The sequence below is a fragment of the Neofelis nebulosa genome, chromosome 1, assembly GCF_028018385.1.
Source record: "Neofelis nebulosa isolate mNeoNeb1 chromosome 1, mNeoNeb1.pri, whole genome shotgun sequence".
NCBI lineage: Eukaryota > Metazoa > Chordata > Mammalia > Carnivora > Felidae > Neofelis > Neofelis nebulosa.
The window spans coordinates 49,612,398-49,632,327 of record NC_080782.1 but is presented as its reverse complement, the minus strand read 5'-3'; the positions used below and the strand labels follow the sequence as shown (position 1 = coordinate 49,632,327).

The following is a 19,930-nucleotide window of genomic DNA, read 5'->3' as shown; positions in this document are numbered from 1 at the left end:
CAGCTGCCTGGAAACACCTCCTCATCTTTGAACACTCAGGTTAGGTGTGACTTCCTCTGTGCCTTTGCCCTGTTCCTTCAGGCAAAACTGACAGCTTCTTGTTTGGTCTTTCACTGTCACTTTTCTTATTCCCCTTTTTCTTCTGATTATGGCACCCCCTTTTCTTTGGGAAGCCCCCTCCCCCATGTGGTGCTGATGACAGGCAGGACTCATAGGATGGGCTCATGACGCTGGCCTAGAACCTCATATTCTGAATATTGCAATTGGTTCAAGGATGGTATATAACCCAAGCAAGGCCAGTTACAGTCTGTGAGCCCTTTGTGTTGAGATAGTTCAAGTTGGGTCTCTAAATAGTCATGAATATACAATGTCTAACTTTATAGCACCCTTACTTGTCTAAAGCCTATCTCCTTCTACCATACCATAAATTCCTTCAAGGCAAAGACTGTTCTTTGACTTAAAAAAATTTGTATGTGTATGAATTTGTGTGTTCATAAAAGTAGGAAAAGTAGGAAATCAGTGGGTGATTTGCTGTAGAAAAATTTAAAAACACACAAAAACGTTGCTAAGCCCTTGTAATCCTTCCTCTTCTATTTTAACAATTTTTATAGTGCAGATACACACAAAACTCGCATTTTACACAAATAGAATATAAATGAACATATGACTTTATAACTCACTTTTTTCACTTAAGTGATATATTGTGAAAACTTTTCCATGTAAATTAGCTGTTTTTCCTCATGATTTTTCTTGGCCATTTATTATTTCTAGTCAGATGGAAAATGTGTCATGGCCTATTTATCAAACCTCTATTGGAAACTTAGGTGCTTTCTATTTCTCACTATTATAAAAAAAATGCAGTGTCTGTTTTATGCCAAAGATGACACTGTAAAGAACAGTCTTTTCAAGAAATGTTGCTGGTCAATGAGATAACCATACAGCAGGTGTATTAGTTATCTATTGCTGTTTAACAGCAATAACAGTTTAACCACTAACTTGCATTTTAATGCAATGTACACATGTTATCTCAAAGTGTCTGTAGACAAGAGTTTAGACAAGGCTTAACCAGGCCCTCTGCTTAAGGGTCTCACAAAGTTGCAATCAAGGTGTTGGCTAAGGCTGCAGTATTATCAGAGGTTCAACTGGGGAAGGATCTGCAAATCAAACTCATGTGGTTATTGGCAGAATTCAATTCCTTCCAGGCTACCAAACTGAGGACCTCAATTTTCTGCTGTTAGCTTGAGGCCACCCACACTCCCTTACTGCATGCCTCTCTCCATGGAGTAGCTCAGAGAGTAGTTGGGTGTTACAATTTTAAGTAACATAATCATGTACACAAAATCACATACATCCTGTCACCTTTGCTATATTTTATCAGTTAGAAGCAATTCACAGGTCTCACCCAGACTCTTGAGGAAGAGGTTACGTAAGAACATAAGCACCTGTATGGGAATCATGCGGACTGCCCTAGACTCAACCTCAGTGAGTTTCCCAAACTTTCTTGATACATGGCACCTTTAATGTCCCAGAAATTTTCTTTTCGTGGCACCTTTAGGCCAAAAGAAATACCTAACAATTTTTTTTGTTAAGTAGTTAGATCCAAACAAGTTAGTAAGTACTTATATCCTAACAATTTAGTAATCATTTGAAAGATAGTACATATAATTTGAAAGAAAAAATAATATATTTTTTTTTATTTTTAAGCAACCACAATATTTACTAATGGATTTATGCTCCTGTGGGCCCTACAGGTCTTAATGGGCCTTGGAATCAGACTGAACACCATTATTCACATCTCCTGATTTCAAGAGGTATTTACTTTTATCACAGCAACTTCAAAAAACCCAGCTTTACAAAAATATGTCATGGAAGGGAATGTAGTACAATTTAATGTTGAAACTGAACTACTTCAAGTTAATAGTTTGGTATCCAACAGATGTCACTGTGCTTCTCTCAAAAAATGCAAAATATCTCATGGCACCCCTGTGAATTCACTATAGCTCCCAAAGGTGACTTGGTACGGCCATATGGAAAAATTTCCTTGACCTTTACGTTATACCATAAACAAAATCAATTTCTAATAGATTACAGATCTAAAGGTAAAACGAAAACGTAAAGCTTTCAGGGGAAGAACATTTTTCTGATCCTGGGGTACTGCACAATTTCTTGAATAGTATTTAAAAAGTACTAAACATAAAAAATTGACAAATTCAACAATATATGAATTTCTTTTTTTAAAAATATTTTTAATGTTTACTTATGTTTTAAAGAGAGACAGAGCATGAGCAAGGGAAGGGCAGAGAGAAAGGGAGACACAGAATCTGAAGCAGGCTCCAGGCTCTGAACTGTCAGCCCAGAGCCAGACGAGGGGCTCAAACCCACGAACTGTGAGACCATGACCCGAGCCAAAGTCAGACACTTAACCAACTGAGCTACCCAGGCTCCCTAATACAAGAATTTCTTTTCATCAAGTGAGTGAAAAGGCACTTTATAAGGTGGAATAAGGTATCTGTATACATATATCTGGCTAATAGCTTGTAGCCAGGATGTTTAAAGAATGCCTACAAACCAATAAAAAAAAAAAGACTGCTCAGTAGAAAAACAGGAAATAGACTTGAACACACTCTTCAGAAAAGAGGATATCCAATGACCAATAATCGTATGAAGAAGTTTTAAACCTCATTAATCATCAGGGAAATGATTGAAATCTCAGCTCGATACTGACACACCCACCAGATGGCTAAAATTTTTAAAAGTGTTATCAAGGATGTGAACAAACCAGAACTCTCTTATAAAGCTGGTGGGGTGTAAACAGGTACAATCGTATTGTTAAACTGTTTAGCACTATCTACTAAGGTGGATCATTCTTGGGTATATACCCCAAGGAAATGCAGATATTTATTAACCAAAATATGTTCACAACAGCACTGTTTATAATAGTCTGAGACTGGAAACTACCCAAATGTCTATAAATAACAGAATAGATAAATAACTACTGGTACCTTCCCATAATGGAGTACTATATAGAATAAGCAACTTATAACTACATAAATAATGTGGAATCTCACAAAAGAAGCCATTCCAACCGTTCCCCACCTTTCCCTACTCCCACAAGGTAAACCACATACTGTGTGATTCCATTTATATAAAATACAAAAAAGGTAAAATTAGTCTATACTGTTAGAAGTCAGACTAAAAGTTCCCCTAGGTGGGAAGGGGATCTGAGAGCAGAAAGGGGCAAAAGAGGGCTTCTGGAGTGCTGGTCATGTCTTTCCTTTCTTTCTTTCTTTCTTTTTTTTTCTTTCTTTCTTTCTTTCTTTCTTTCTTTCTTTCTTTCTTGTTTTTTATTTATTTATTTATTTATTTATTTATTTTTAAATATAATTTATTGTCAAATTGTCTTCCATAAAAAATACGGAAGCTTCACGAATGTGCATGTCATTCTTGCGCAGGGGCTGTGCTGACCTTCCCTGTGTTGTTCCAATTTTAGTATATGTGCTGCCCAAGTAAGCACCATATCTTCCTTCTTGATCTGGGTACCAATCATCTCTGTTTCGGTTGTGAAAATAGTTGAGTGGTATCCTTATTATCTGTGCATTCAATACATGCATGTATGTTGTACATCAATCCAAAGTTGAAAAAATGTTTCAGTGAACATCCTTGTAGTGATGTTTTTGCAGATATCTCTGTTTCTTTCATCTTTTGACCGAATTCCTAGATGTGGGATTGCTAAATGAAATGGTATGAACATTTTTACAGCTTACAATACATCTTGTCAACTTGTCAGGGACTGCTTTTATTTATCTTGTCTCCCTATGCCTAACACCAAGCCACTAATTGACGTGACCAAATGAATAAATGACGGACTTCTTTCAATTCCTTGAATGAAGCAGACTTTTTCAAGACTAAAAGCAGTTCCTATTTGCTCTTCCCAGAAATCTCTTCTCCCTGTTCATCATACTGCTGACTGTCAGCTTAAAAGACACTCAAATAAGAGGTTACCTAACCATGCTGTCTAAAGTAGTCCTCCATTCTTATTCTGTCTTAGCTCCTCTTGTTTACCAATCTCAATGCATAATTATTATATCTGATTTATTTGTGTAGTTGCTTGCTTATTGCCATTCTCCCACTGGACTCTAAGTACCATGAAGATAAGAATGACGTATGTCTTGTCCACTATTTTAACCCCAGCACCTACCTAGCATAGTGCCTAGGATGGAGAAGGCCTTTATGTTAGGCATTTTTGGCCACAAGGGACAAACTCCTAACTCAGATGGACTTAACCAAAAAAAAAAAAAAAAAAAAAAAAGGAAGAAGAAGAAGAAGAAGAAGAAGAAGAAGAAGAAGAAGAAGAAGAAGAAGAAGAAGAAAATGTTTTGGTTCATGTAATTGAGAAATTCAAGGGGTGTAAATGAACAATTTCAGACATGCCTGGATCCACAGGTTCAAATAATATTATTAGGCCAGGTTGTTTCCTTACATAGTAGCAAAAGAACTCCTCACCAGCCCCAAACGTACATTGCTAACCATCTCTGAAGAAAAGGAAGAAACTTTCTGATAGGCCTGTCAAGAGTCTTGGGGAGGATTGTCCAGCTCAGGGACACATACCCACCACTGAGCCAAGCTCAGTGGGTATGGGGGCAGAGTTCTATACCCAGGCCTTGGTTCCTTGACTGTCTCTGAGGGGCTGGATGGGTGGGAGCGGAGTCTCTGTCCCATCCAAACCACAAGCGCTGATGTGGAGAGGTGCAAGACCACCGGGGCCTAACTTAGTTGCCTAACTCCCAGTCCAACTTACCACTTGATTAGCTGCAGGGACTCAGCTCTCTCAGTGGGTGTATGCAGCCATTAACTGAAACCAGGCAGCTGAGACCTAGAAGTAATTGAGCTATTTTCCAGCTAAGTGGGGCCAGCTAAAATTAAGTGCTTCCTTGAACTTTGATTGCCATTTTTAATTAGGCAGTATATTGGCATTCCCTGAATGCCTTCTCCTTTTCCAATTTATTTGGGATTTAGGTGGAGGTCTGCCCTTTGTAACAAAACATAGGGGTAGAATTCGTATATAACATTTTCTTTCTTCCCAGTCCTTATTCTAAACTGAGTCTGTTTATACGGTTTTCTTGATCGGCTTAAATCTCACACCCCCACCCTTAGGGTTTATTCACCTCCTTCACCTGTTTCAGTTGGATCAGCCTAAAGTTGACTGAGCTAAGTGACAAATAGGGATTTTCTCATTGGTATGCAGAGGTACATCAGATACATAAACTCACTGGCAGTCTTTAGTATTCACTGCCTTGCAGACTCATCACTTTAGATTTCCAATTTGGCTCCTTTTTCCGGGTTTGTCCATGACCTTGAAGAAGTCAATTCCCTCTTTCTGGACCTTGGTAGCTCTAGCTATAAAATGAAATAATTACCTTGTCTGCTGAATAAGATGATTTCTGAAGATGATCTCTGATCCCGGAATTACCTTTCCCTGCCTCTCCTTTGTAATCTGGTGATGAGAAGGTTACCGTTAAATGTGAGGTGGCTGCGGGATCAGCCACATGATTTGTGGATTCCCATACAAAATGAAAATGTAGGTCCCTTTTCCAAAAAGTATCAAGAATTTCAAGATAGCAACAGCAGAGCATTTAGCCAAGTATGGGGTCCTTCTGAGAGTGGGATCCTCTGCAACTGCCTGGGTAGCACTGGTGAAGCCAGCCATGGATGCCTGAATTAATTAGATAGGATTAACCAGCCATGCTGATGCCCCTCCTCAAAATTCTGCATTATATGTCCACTGTCTTTTGCAAGGATAGAAAAATCAAATAAAATAAATGAGTGATATGGGCTGGGGGTGGTGGTGACTGTGGCAAAATGGAGAGAACAAATATTCTCCCTAAAAGGAGCAGCTAATATTGTCTGCCAATTGTCATCATGGGAGAATTTAGGCTTATTACTGTCCAATCTTTTAATGTTTGAAAAGAAGCCAGGGTCAGGATAAAAAACCAAAAAACCAAAACAAACAAACAAACAAACAAAACCTCCTGATTTATCTTAAATGTTTATTTTTGAGAGAGAGAGAGAGAGAAAGCATGAGCAGGGGAGAGACAGAGAGAGACACACACACAGAATCCAAAGCAGATACAGAATCTGTCAGCACAGAGCCCAATGTGGGGCTCAAACCCACAAACTGTGAGATCATGACCTGAGCCAAGACCAAGACTGGGATGCTCAAACAACTGAGCCACCCAGCCGCCCCCTGATTTTTTTTGTAATGTTGGTAACTGTTGAGAAAAATTATCTAAAATTTGGAAATGAGGCAAAAGGATAATTGCAATTTCTTTTAATGGCATCTGAGAGCAGTGGTTCTGAAAATGTGCTTTCCAATCAACAGCATTAGTATCACAAGGCATTAGCATACACATGCTTATATGTAAGTAGCATGAAAAAAAGCAATGATGCAAGGGACAGGAGGGAGAAATTGAGATTATTTTGTTCTTATAAGGTACTCACAGTACCCTTGAAGTGGTATAGTGTTATTTGAAAGTGGACTTGGATTAGCTGTGGTATATTACAAACTTTTTTAAAAAGTTTAGAAAAGGGAAGTATAATCCATAGGCTAAGAGAGAAAATGGAGTTATAAAAGATGTTCAGATAAAACCACAAAAGGCAGAAAAAGAGTGGAAGACAAAAACAAGAACAAACAAGGACAAATAGAAAACAATAACAAATATAATAGATATTTATCCAACTATATCAATAATCACGTGGAATGTCAATAGTCTAAATGCACCAATTAAAAAAAGAGAGAGAGAGAGATTGTCAGGGCGGATAAAAAAAGACCCAATTACATGTTGTGTACAAGAAACTCACTTTAAATATAAAGACAGTTATACATGAAAAGTTAATGGATGAAGAAAAATATACCATGCTAACAATGTTCAAATGAAAGCAAGAGCAGCTATATTAAATTCAGAGAGAGAGCAGATATCAAAGCAAGGAAAGTTACTGGGGATAAAGTAGGGCATTACATAATGATAAAGGGGTCAATATTTCAAGAAGACATAACAACCCTTAATATGTCTGTACCTAACAACAGAGCATCAAACTATGTAAGGCAAAAACTAATAGAATTGCAAAGAGAAATAGATGAAACCACTATTATAGTTGGAGACTTCAACACCCCTCTATCACAAAGGGACAGATTCAACAGGCGGAAAATCAGTAAGGATATAGTTGAACTCAACAACACCATCAATCAACTGGATATAATTGACATCTATAGACTAGTTGATCCAACAATAACAGAAAACATATTTTCCTCAAGATCACATAGAACATTCTTCACTATAGGCCATATTCAGAGCCATAAAACAGACCTTAACAAGTTAAAAAGAATAGAAATTATACCATGTCAGCTCTCAGACCATAATAGAATTAAACCAGAAAGCAATAACAAAAGGATAAATGGAAAATTTCAAAATACATGAAGATTAAATAATACACTTCTAAATAAGACATGGGTCAAAGAAGAAATCTCAAGAATAATTTGATACTATTTTGGGTTAAATAAAAATGAAAACCAGCTCATGAAATTTATGAGGTATAGTGAATGTAGTGCATAAATGGAAATTTATTGAATGTGTATATTAGAAGGAAGAAAATTAAAAAAATAGTAATTTAAGCATCCACCTTATGAAACTAGAAAAAGATGAGTAAATTAAATACAAAGTAAGCATAGGAAAATAAATAATAAAAATTAGAGCAGAAATCTATGAAAATGAAAACAAGAAATCAATACACAAAGTCAATTAAGCCAAAACTGGTTATTTGAAAAGATCAGTAAGTCAGTAAGCCTCTAGCCAGGTTAACTATGAAAAGAATACCGAAGACACAGATTACTAATATCTGAAGCAAACGGAGGGAGGGGCAGCTGGGTGGGTCAGCTGGTTAAGCATCCAACTCTTAATCTCAGCTCAGGTCTTAATCTCAGGATCATGAGTTCAAGCTCTACATTGGATTTTCCACTGGGCATGAAGCCTACTGAAAAAGAAAGGTTTTAAAATAAGAAAAAAAAAAAAAAGAAAAGAAAAGAAATGAAAGAGGGTACATCAGCACAGATGCTATGGACATTAAAAGGGTAATAAAAGAATACTATGAACAACTCTATACCCACACATTTGATAACCTAGATGAAATGGACCAATTCCTTGAAAGACCCAATTTGCCAAAACTGACACAAAAACAAATAGGCAAAGTGAATAGGCCTATATCCATTAAAAAAAATTGAATCAATAATTAATAACCTTCCAAAACAGCACCAGACGCAGATGGATTCACTGGTAAATTCTGCCAAACATTTAAGGATGAAATTATACCAATTCTCTACAATCTGTTTCAGAAGATAGAAGCAGAAGAAATACTTCCTAACTCATTATATGAGGCCAGCATTACTCTTATATCAAAACCAGGTAAAGATATTATAAGAAAAGAAAACTACAGATCAAAATCTCTCATGAAAATTGATGCAAAAATTCTCAATAAAATATTAGCAAATTGAATCCAGCAATGCACAAAGAGAATTATATACAATGACCAAGTGGGGTCTCTCTCAAGTATGCAAGACTGGTTTAACACTCAAAAATCGATTAATATAATCTGTCACATCAACAGATTAAAAAAGAAAAATCACATGATCATATCAATAGATACAGAAAAAGCTTTTGACAAAATCCAACACCCATTCATTATAAAAACTCTCAGTAAACTAGGAATTTCCTTAACTTGATAAAGGAAAAAAACTAGAGCTAATATAATATCATAATATAATAATATCATATCATATCATATCATATCATATCATATCATATCATACTTAATGGTGAGAAACTTAAACCTTTTCCACTAAGATGAGGTACAAAGAAAGGATGCACCTTCTCAGCACTCTTTTGTAACATCACACAGGAAATTCTAGCTAATGCAATAAGATAAGGAAAGAAAATAAAATATGTACAGATTTGGAAGGAAGAAATAAAATTGTTTTCCTTTGCAGATGTCATAACCATCTATGTAAAAAAATCTGAAAGGCAGACCAAAAAAGCTCCTGGAACTAGTAATTTTAGCAAGGTTACAAGATATACAAGGTTAATATACAAAAGTCGATCACTTTCCTATATACTAGCAATGAACAAATGGAATTTGAAATTAAAAATTCAACATCATTTATATTAGCACCCCCCAAAATGAAATACTTAGGCATACGTTTAACAAAATATGTACAAGATCTAGATGAGAAAAACTATAACCTTTGATGAATGAAATAAAAGAAGAACTAAGTAAATGGAGAGAGATCCCATGTTCATGGATAGGAAGATTTACTATTGTCAAGATGTCAGTTCTTCCCTTGGAATGCCTGGGTGGCTCAGTTGGTTAAATGTCCAACTCTTGATTTCAGCTCAAGTCATGATCTCACAGTTGGGAGATCGAGCCCCATGTTAAGTCCCACATTGGGTTCTGCACTGGGCAAGGAACCTGCTTAGGATTCTCTCTCTTTTTCTTCCTCTGCCCCTCCTGTAATCACATGTGCTCTCGAAAGAAAGAAAAGAAAGAAAGAAAGAAAGAAAGAAAGAAAGAAAGAAAGAAAGAAAGAAAGAAAGTCCATTCTTCCCAATTTAATCTATAGATTTAATGCGATCCTTATCAAAATATCAAAATCTCAGCAAATTATATTATGGATATCAACAAAGTCACTCTAAAGTTTACATAAAGAGGCAAAAGACCCAGAATGACCAACACAATATTGAAGGAGAACAAAGTTGGACAACTTTAAGACTTACTATAAAGCTACACTAATCAAGACAGTGTGGTATTGGCAACAGAATAGACAAATAGATCAATGGGACAGAATTAAGTTCCCAGAAATAGACTCACATAAATACAGTCAATTAATCTTTGACAAAGGAGCAAAATATTGTACAATTGAGCAAAGATTTTTCCTTTCCACAAGTGGCACTGGAACAACTGGACAACCACATACAAAAAAAAAAAAAAAAGGAATTTAGACAAAGGCCTTACATTCTTCACATAAATTAGCTAAAAATCGGTCATGGACTATGTAAATGTAAAACTAGAAAACTCCTGGAGGGTAATATAGAAGAAAACCTATATGACCTTGGGAATGCGGCAACTTTTTAGATACAACACTAAAGGCACAATCCATGAATAAGATAATTGGTAAGGTCGACTTATCAAAATTAAATAAAAACTTTTGCTCTGTGAAAGACAATGTCATTGGAATGGAAAGATAAGGCCACAGACTGGGAGAAAATGTTTGCAAAAGACACATTTGGTAAAGGACTGTTCTCCAAAGTACACAAAGAACACATAAAATTCAACAAAAAGAAAGCAAACAGCTTGATTAAAAAATGGGCCAAAAAATTTAAGATACCTAACCAAAAAAGATATATAGATGGCTAATAAATATATGAAAATACTTTTGACATCATATTTTATTAGAAAATGGCAAATTAAAATGAGATAGCACTACACACCTATTAGAATGGCTAAAATCCAAAACACTGACAACACCAAATGCTAGCAACAGTGTGGAGCAGCAGGAACTCTCATTCATTGATGGTGAGAATGCAAAATGGCACAACTACTTTGGAAGACAGTTTGGCAGTTTCTTACAAACTACACATACCTTTTGATTTATTTTTATTTTTATTTTAAAAACTAAACATAATCTTAACATACAGTCTACCAATCATGCTCCTGGATATTAACTCAAATGAATTCAAAACTTATGTCCGTCCACACAAAAACCTGCACATGGTATATATAGCATATTTATTCATAATTGCCCAAACTGGGAAGCAATCAAGATGTCCTTCAGATAAAGAAACTGCCGTAAACTAAAACAACACAATAGTATTCAGTGATAAAAAGAAAGGAGCTATCAAGCTATGTAAAGACATGGAGGAACCTTAACTGGATATATGCCCAGTGAAAAGAAGCCAATCTGAAAAGGCTACATATCATATGATTTAAAATATTTGACAATCCAGAAAAGACAAAACTACGGAGACAGTAAAAAGATCAGTGATTGGAAGTTTGGGGTTTGGGGTGAGAGATGAATAGGCAGATCACAGAGGATTTTTAAGGCAGTGAAACTATTCGGTATGGTATTTATAATGGTGGATACATATAGTTCCACATTTGCTAAAACCGTAGAGTGTATAACACTAACAGTGAACCTTAATGTAAACTATGAACTTTGGGTGATAATGATATATCAGGGTAGGCTCATAACATCAACCATAACAAACATATTACTCGGCGGGGGGGATGTCAATAGTGGGACAGGTGGTGCGTGTGTGGGGAAGGGGAGTAGTGAATTCGTTATGCTTTCTGTTCAATTTTATTGCGAACCTAAAGCTTCGCTAAAAAATAAAGTTTGTTAATTTAAAACGATGTACTTCCTTTAGGGTCAAGTAGGACCAAGCAAGTATCAAAGCCTCTTTCCTAGCTGTTCTGCCAGCTGCGGAGGCAACACCCTGTGTTTCCGAGGATGGCCTGAATTCAGCCCAATATCCAGAGTGACAAGGAGGAGATGAGGAAAAAAAGGTGATTTGGCCAGGAGTTTGAAGCTGGGATGCCCTGTGAACTTGGGGCATGGTAGATCCCACAGCCACCTCAGGCAATTTCACTTCTTCAAGCCTCAGTTTGCTTATCTGTAATAATATTAGAGTATCATAGTGGTTACAGACCATTATGGTTTCAGTGGCTCTGAAGTTCCTCATACTTCAGTTGTGAATTCAAGCTTTGTCTCCAACCTAGCAGCTTCATGAACATCCTTCCATCACCACCTTCAGTCTCAGTTGCCTCATCTGTAGGAATATCAGTAGTACCTATGGTAGAGAGTTGTCCTAAGGATAAAATGTGATAATGCACTGGTTACGCTGTATGCCTTGTGTAATCAATTATGACTATTATTATTAGGTGAACCATATTACATTGCCAAAGTTTGACCCTTTCTGATCTACAAAATCAACAATTCTGTATGCTTTGACCTTATATCTTTTATGGAACTATTATGGGCACTGAATGAGATAATACAGGCACTGTACTTGCTACCATCACATGATAGTGATTATTATTATTATCCACAATTCTGGGGATAGTACCTGGTGTTGAGAATTCAAAGGCCCAAGACACATCAAGAAACTTGATCATTCTCTGTAACTGTCATTTCATTTACTTGTCAGTTCCTATTCCCATCTCTCTTTTTCCTCACCTCCCCCTACCCTAATTGTTACAGTAGAGACCTTGTCTTAGAAATCTTTGTATTTGTAGGGGCACCTGGGTGGCTCAGTTAGTTGAGCGTCCAACTCTTGGGTTCAGCTCAGGTCATGATACCAGGATCATGGGATCAAGCCCCATGTTGGGCTCTCTCTTTCTAAAATAATAATAATAATAAAATGTTTTAAAAGAGAATCTTTGTGTTTTTAGATTCTAGCAAATGCTAGATACATAATTAACTGCTCAAGAAATGCTGTTGAATGAGTGATTCCAAGAGCTTTATGGGTTTCCCAGGGGTTGGAGGGATTTGCTTCTCCTGTGGATTACTAAGAGAAAAAAAGGAACTAAAGACTAAAATCTTGAACATAACCAAAGAACTTGAGTAAAAGACCCATTTAGGCTTTAATTGCTTCTGTCAAAATGGATCCAATAATCCTAATCTGGTCCCCTCACAGAGTACTTGAAATGCAAAAGTGTTGCTGGGAAACAACACATATATTAAAATGGCTAAAATCAAAAGAACTGACAATACTAAGTCCTGCCAAGGATGTGGACCAATTGGAACTCTCATGTATTGCTGGGAGGAATGCAACACCGTACAACCACTTTTAAAAGTACTTTTTTGTAGTTTCTTATGAAGTGAACATATTTAACCACAAGACCTAGAAATTTCACTCCTAATTATTAACCCTAGAGAAATGAAAACATAGGTTCACATAAAACTTGAATATTTATAGTGACTTCATTCATAATTGTCAAAAACTGGAAACACCCAATGTCGTTCAACAGGTGAATGGGTAAACTAACCGTGGTATATCCACACAATGGAATATTACTGAACAATAAAAAGGTGGGAACTATTGATACATGCAACAACGTGGATGAATCTTAAATACATTATGCTGAATGAAAGAAGCCAGACTCAAAAAGCTAAATTCTGTATGGTTCCATTTATGTGGCATTCTGGAAAAGGTAATGCTAAAAGGACAGAAAGCCAATCAATGATTGCTAGTAGTTGGGAGTGATAGGAAGCAGGAGTGAAGTTTTGGGGGCGATCCTAATTGCAGAAGTGGTTGTTCAAACTGTATGCATTTATCAAAATTCATAGTCATGTACACTAAAAAACATGGAGACTATTAATTATGTAAATTATACCCAAACTGGACTTTAAAAAAAGAGCTAGTTGCTGGAAAAATGGTTTACAAAGCAAAGTTGTCACTGGGCCAACATTATTCCCATAGTAAGGGCCAGTGAAGAAAATTCTCCTAAGAGCAACTTGGAAGTGTGCTGAGCCAGAATGAAATAATAACAATTAATTATTTAATTTATAATTTATCTAATTAAACATTTATGATACCTTCTAAATGCTGGTGGGACAAAAGAAGAACAAGGTATACCTCCTATTCACAAAAGGCTCACAAGGTAGTGGGAGTGGGGTAAGGAAAAGAAAATTACAGTATAACAGGATCATTATCTTTGACAATAATTAAAGAATCAGTATATAATTAGACTCTTCACACATCACACAATTAAAAGCACAAGCTAAGCATTATGCACTCCTCACCCCTGTACTTAATAGCAGTAGAATGGGGATAATAAAAACTAGCACTTATTGACTGCTTACTACGTGAGAGGTGTTATGGTAAGCAACCATTTAAGCCTCACAAAAATCCTGTGATCTAGGAACCATCATTATCACTGTCCTTTATAGATAAGGCAACAAGTCATAGGAAAGTTTATTTTCCCATGGTCACACAGTTGTAAAGGGTAGCACAGGGATTTAAACCCTGGTATGATGGTCACCTCCTAAACATGACAGTATACCGTAGCTACAGAGAAACAGTGACCTGGGTCACTTGGACTCCCAAAATTTGGAACCGGTTGCTCTAACTTTGCCTCAGTTTCCCTAACATTGGAGGAGAGAGTCAAGCATGCAAAACTCTCTGTGTAAGACACCAGGGTAAACCACTATTCCTCTTGTGATCCTTTCCTGTGTTTACTATTTAACCCATCCACCCCCATTACTAAAATAATATGTAATTGTAAAAAATGGAAGAAGCAAAAAAAAAAAAAAAAAAAGATAAACAAAACGCAAAAAACAAACAAATAAACCTTCATCCACCCATAGTCTCACCACCTAGAGGCAAATACTCTAGCATTTTGGCATATTTCCTTCTAGTCTTTTTAAGAAATGTCTTTTATTTACATAGCTGAGATCATACTTAAATGTAATTTTGGACCCTGCTTTTTTTCACTTAAAATCAGAGCATAAACTCTTTGTAAACGCTATTTTAAATGAATGTATAATAATCTATCATATAGATACTCTACAATTTATTAACTATTCCTTCACAGTTGGATATTTAGGTTATTTCCAATATTTTCACTATTATAAATAACACCACTATTAACATTCTAGTCCATAAATCTTGCAGATTATTTTTTTAGGATAGTTTCCCAGAAACGTAATTATTAGGTTAAATGTCAAGAATATTTTAAAGATTACATAGAGATGTAGTATTCTTTACAAATACAAACACATTCTTTACAAATAAATGGAAAGGCTTCCGTGGGGTCAAAAGTCATTTGTATGTTTGTTTCTGTGTATAAGTATGGAGTTGAGGGGGTGATGAGAGACAGAATTGGGAACTTTCTCAGTACTTGGTCAGTGCAGTAACCACTTGACTTTTTCTTTTGTGAGCTACTTTCCAATTGTCAGGGGCCCATGATGGTTAAATATTGATCACTGAGTGCCAGCAAATGGAAGCAAATTTCATGTACAGAGTTTGTATACCTTTTGCAAGTATATTGTCCATAGAATCAGTGAGACTTGGCACCTCAGTGTTTTTCACTGGGCAGCACCTTCACCACCATTTCATCAACCGTTCTCATAGCTCCTGGGTGAAATGGGTTGGAACAGCCATTACCATTCTCAGGTCATTGGTTAGAAACTGAGGCCCAGAAAGAAGTGACTTACCCAAAGTTACAGAGCTGGTTGGAGAGAGCTGGGACTAGAATTCTACTCTCATGCTTCTAGGGTAAAAGCCCCTGTTACAAACTGAATTATGTCTCCCCACCCCCCAAACCCACATCACCCATTCATATGTTGGAGCCCTGACTGCAATGTTACTATATTTGGAGACAGGGCCTATAAGGGGGTAATAAAGGTTAAAAGAAGTCATAAGGGTAGGGCCCTGATCTGCTAGGATTAGTGCCCTTATAAGAAGAGGAAGACCAGAGCTCTCTGCACACACAAGAGAAGTAGCCATGGCAGGACACAGCAGAAGGGGGTTATCTACAAGCAAGGAAAAGAGACCTCACCAGAAACCAACCTTGCTGACACACTGATTGTGGACTTCCAGCTTCCAGAACTGTGAGAAAATAAATTTGTGTTAAGTCACCGCATTTGTGGTATTCTGCTATAGCAGCCCTAGCAGACTAATACAGATTCTGGTATCAAGAAGTGTGGGGGGGGAAAAAAAAGAAGTGTGGGGAGGGGGGTGGTTTGCCTAAAAAATGTGGAAATTGTTTCTGGAACTGGGTAATAGGGAGAGACTGGATAAGCTGTGGGGTGCATGCTAGAAAAAAAAATCCTAGGTTGTCTTGAAGGGACGGTTGGTAGAAATTGAATGTTAAAGGCAATTCTGGTGAGGGCTGAGGAAGGAACGAGAAGAGCTATTAAAGAAATCTTCTCTTATTTTAGAGAAGACATATCATCATGGACAGAATGTTGGTAGAACTGTGAACATTAAAGGTGATTCTGGTGAGGCTTCAGATGGAAATGCAAAACATGGGAATGGAAACTGGGAGAAAGATGATCCTTATCAGGAAGCAGCAAAGAACTTGGCTAAATCGTGTTCTAGTGTTTCATGGAAAGTAGAAATTGCAAGTGATGAACTTGGAAATTTAGCTAAAGAGATTCCTAAGCAAAGTGTTGAAGGTGTGGCCTGGTTTCTCCTTGCTGTTTATAGTAAAACATGAGGCAAATGAGAGAGGCAAATGGAAGGGATTGGTAAGCAAAAACAAACCAGAGTGTGAAGATTTGCAAAATTCTCAGCCCATCCATGTTGCACAAAACAAGAGTGCATGTTCTAGGGTGTGTCTGGCAAATCACTCTATAAGGAGGTCAACCCATGCAGTGTATCAGCCATCTCAGCAGAAACCAAGAATAGAGATGGGATTTATACCAGCACAGACATTGCCAGTTTGGACCAAAGGGAACAGAGATGGGATAAGATAAAGGAAGGCTATTGGATTTCTGGGATTCTACAGGACAGGATAATAAAGCTATTTGGCTGTGAATATGCTTTATCCTTTAAGAAAAGAGGATTGACCCTGAAGGTGATTCACAGATCATCAGGGCTGCCATTCCCACTATATGCCTAAAGCATACAGCCCAGAGAGCAAGACTATTTCCTTCTGGGTTTCAGAGGGTAGGGCCTCCTCTTGGTTTCAGGGCTCTGGGCTGTCCCTGCTTAGTGCCTCAGGGGCAGGGCTACAGCAGAAAGCCACAGGGTGGGGCTCTGCCCCCAGCGGAGGAGGCAAGGCTACTGCCTAGTGAGGATGACACTACTGACCAAGTGGGTCCAGAGGGCAGAGCATTCCTCGAGAGGATTATTCTAGAGCTTTAAGACTTAGTAGAATTTTCCTTGCTAGGTTTTGAATTTGTCTGGGACCTATCACCCCTTCCTTCCTGTTGATTTCTCCCTTTTGGAATGGGAATATCTATCCTATACCTGTATTTTGGAAGCATGTAACTTGTCTGGTGTCTAGGTAGAGAAGAATTTTGCCTCAGGATAGGTCATACTTGGAGCCTCACCCATATCTGATTTAGGTGATACTTCGATAAGACTTTGAACTTGGAACTGATGCTTGAATGGGTTAAGACTTTGGGGATTGTTGGGATGGTTTGAATGTATTTTGTGTACAATGAGCACATGGATTTTGGAGGGGTCAAAGGAAAGAATATTAAGGACTGAACTGTGTCTCTGTCAAATTCATATGCTGAAGCCCAACTATCAGAGTGACTGTCTTTGGAGACAGGGCCTATAAAGAGGTAATAAAGATTAAGTGAGATCATAAGGATGGGGCTCTGACCTGATGGGATTAGTGTCTTATAAGAAGGAGAAGAGAGAAGAGCTTGGTTTCTTCACACAAGGAGAGAAGACACCATGTGAGGACTCAGTGAGAAGGTGGCCTTCTACAGGCTGGGAAGAAAGATCTTATGGAAAACAACCAAGCCAGCACCTTTATCTTGAACTTCTAGCCCCCAGAACTGTGAAAAAAGTATTAATCCACCCAGTCTGAGGTATTTTGTTACAGCAGCTCAAGCAGATGATTATAGCCTCTAAATACATCAATGGCTGGGGTGCTTGGGTGGCTCAGTCAGTTAAGCATCTGACTTGATTTTGGCTTGGGTCCTGATCTGGCCTTTCAGTTCATGGGATCAAGTCTGGAGTGGGGCTCCACACTGACAGTGTAAAGCCTGCTTGGGATTCTCTCTCTCTCCCTCTCTCTCTCTGCCCCTACCCTGCTCTCATTCTCTCTCACTCAATAATTGAATAAATAAACTTAAAAAATACATCAATGGCAAGACCATATACTTTATTTATCCCACGGGTACCTAATGGTTTTGATAGACCTACCTACTCATCACCTTCTCAATACAGAGTATTTTGTTGAGTTGTACAAACCTGGGTCTGAAGAAAGAGGTGCTGTCAAGGAACAGATGACAAGAGGTCTGAGGCTTGGTTTCTAGAACCAGGCTTTGCCAAACCTTGCCAAGGGATCTTGGGCAAGCCACTTCCCTCTGGTTATCAGTTACCCATCTATAAAATAAGGTATGCTGCATCAGACTCTGGAGTTATACTCATGTGGGCTTGAATCCAGACTCTGACATTAGCTGTGTGACCTTGCACACATTACTTGGCCCCTCAGATTTAGTTTTCCCATCTCTAAAACAGGATAAGCATTAGCCCAGGGTATTACTGGGCTAACTGAAAGATGATGTGCAGAGTCCCTGGCACATTTTAAAGGACAATACAAGTAGTTCTCTTCCTAGATTAGTTAATTAATTAATTAAGTTAATGTATGTAAAGTGGTGAGGACAGTGTCTGGCACTTAGTGAGGGCTGTATCCAGTTTAGTTACTTTTTTTTTTTTTTTTCTTCTTACTTGAACAGAGTAGGTCCTCAGTAAGTGAGGTCCTTATTATTATTTTGGAGGCTCATCTCCCTTTATTTCCGTCCAAAGGCCTAACTCCTAACTATAGCTAATTTCGGTTTTTCCCCAAATACAGCCTGTGGGCTTTCCCGCCCTAGTACATTTGTCTATTCCGTTTTCTCTGCGTGGTGCTCCATTTCTCCTCCTCCGGAGCTCAGATGTCTTCTCTTCTGGGAATCCTCTCTCCGACACCCCCCTCCTCCCAGTCAGAGGAATGGCTCCTAGATTTGTGTCCTGCTAAGAAAACAACTCCATATAGCACTTAGTTCTTTGTGCTTGGTGATTCGGTTAACTCTTTCAGAGCCTGCCTCCAAGAGTGGCGGCCTCTAGGGCACGGTGCTGGGTGAGTAGCCTCTGGGTGTCACCCAAGACGTCTTAGCACAGTGTAGGACAGAGGAAACGGACCCTGGTGCAGACAACGGGTCCAGTTTTAACTCCTAGAAGCCCGAGCCCCCCGACCCTCCCTAGGCCTTGCCCACCGTGAAACCTGCCCCTCCTCGGGCTCCGACCCTCCCTCCCCCGGTCCCCATTACCTGAGCCGACCGGGCTGCCCAGGGGTCCCCCAGGCTCCTCCTTCGCGGTCCCTCCGCCCCCTCCTGGCGGGCGCGTCCCCTCCTCCACCCCGCGGCGGAGCCCTGCGGAGCTGAGGGCGGAGCGTCGTCGCCGATGGCTGGGAGCCGGGCTGGGAGGCGCTGGGAGAGCAGTGGGTTCCTGACGCGCCGCCGCCTGGCCGGGGGGCTGGCATGGCCGCGTGCTTGTGAGCGCGGAGCGCGCGAGGGGCCGCTGCCACCATGCCCGGGGGCGTGGGCGCCGTCCGGCTCTGCCTGCTGGCGCTCGCCCTGCCGGCGTGGACCAGAAGTAAGTGGCGGGGTGCGAGGGCGCTGGGTGAGGATGGAGATGGGTGGGCTGGGTGGCCGGAGGACGTGGGAGTCGCCCCCTGCAACTCCGCGGGGCTGTTCCCCCGCGGTCCCCCAGCCTGGGAGCCCGGGCTTTGTTCCCACGTTGTGCACCCCGGGAGGTGGTGGGGGTCCGGGAGACCCAGAGCAGGCAGAAAACAGCCGGTCCTCTCCCTGGCTTGCCTCCCTCTCCCTCTTTCTCTTTTCCCACTGTTTTTCTGCTTTTGGCTTCTTTCCGCTGCTTTCTTAGTCTCTCCTCCTTTCTCTAGTCTTTGTGTGTGTGTTCCTATAAATATATATTGATAAAATTGGAACCGTACCATATGCACAGTTTTGTGTCTTGCATTCTTCACTTCACAGTGTGAGCGTTTGCCATATCGTTACATTCTGCAAAAACATGACTTTAATGACTATAGATTATATCAAGAAATCGCAGAAGTGTAATCTTCAAAAAGTTAAAAACATGACTCATACAAATATAGGATGAATGGGTGGCAAAGATTCCTTCAATTCATTAACGAGGCTGCG

General features: G+C 39.1%; 1 protein-coding gene and 1 non-coding gene across 2 annotated transcripts in view; one reads left to right on the top strand and one right to left on the bottom strand.

The window, feature by feature from the left end:
* Nucleotides 1–3,407: 3,407 nt before the first annotated feature.
* LOC131489447 (U6 spliceosomal RNA) lies at nucleotides 3,408–3,514 on the bottom strand. The gene has a single exon (XR_009250561.1). It is a non-coding gene; the product is annotated as a U6 spliceosomal RNA (small nuclear RNA).
* A 15,711-nt stretch (nucleotides 3,515–19,225) lies between these two features.
* Nucleotides 19,226–19,930, top strand: part of ADAM19 (ADAM metallopeptidase domain 19) — an 81,817-nt gene continuing 81,112 nt past the window's right edge. Inside the window, exon 1 of the mRNA XM_058721504.1 lies at nucleotides 19,226–19,364. Within this exon, the coding sequence (XP_058577487.1) occupies nucleotides 19,298–19,364 (67 nt within the window). The 5' untranslated portion in view covers nucleotides 19,226–19,297. The remainder of the gene's footprint in view (nucleotides 19,365–19,930) is intronic.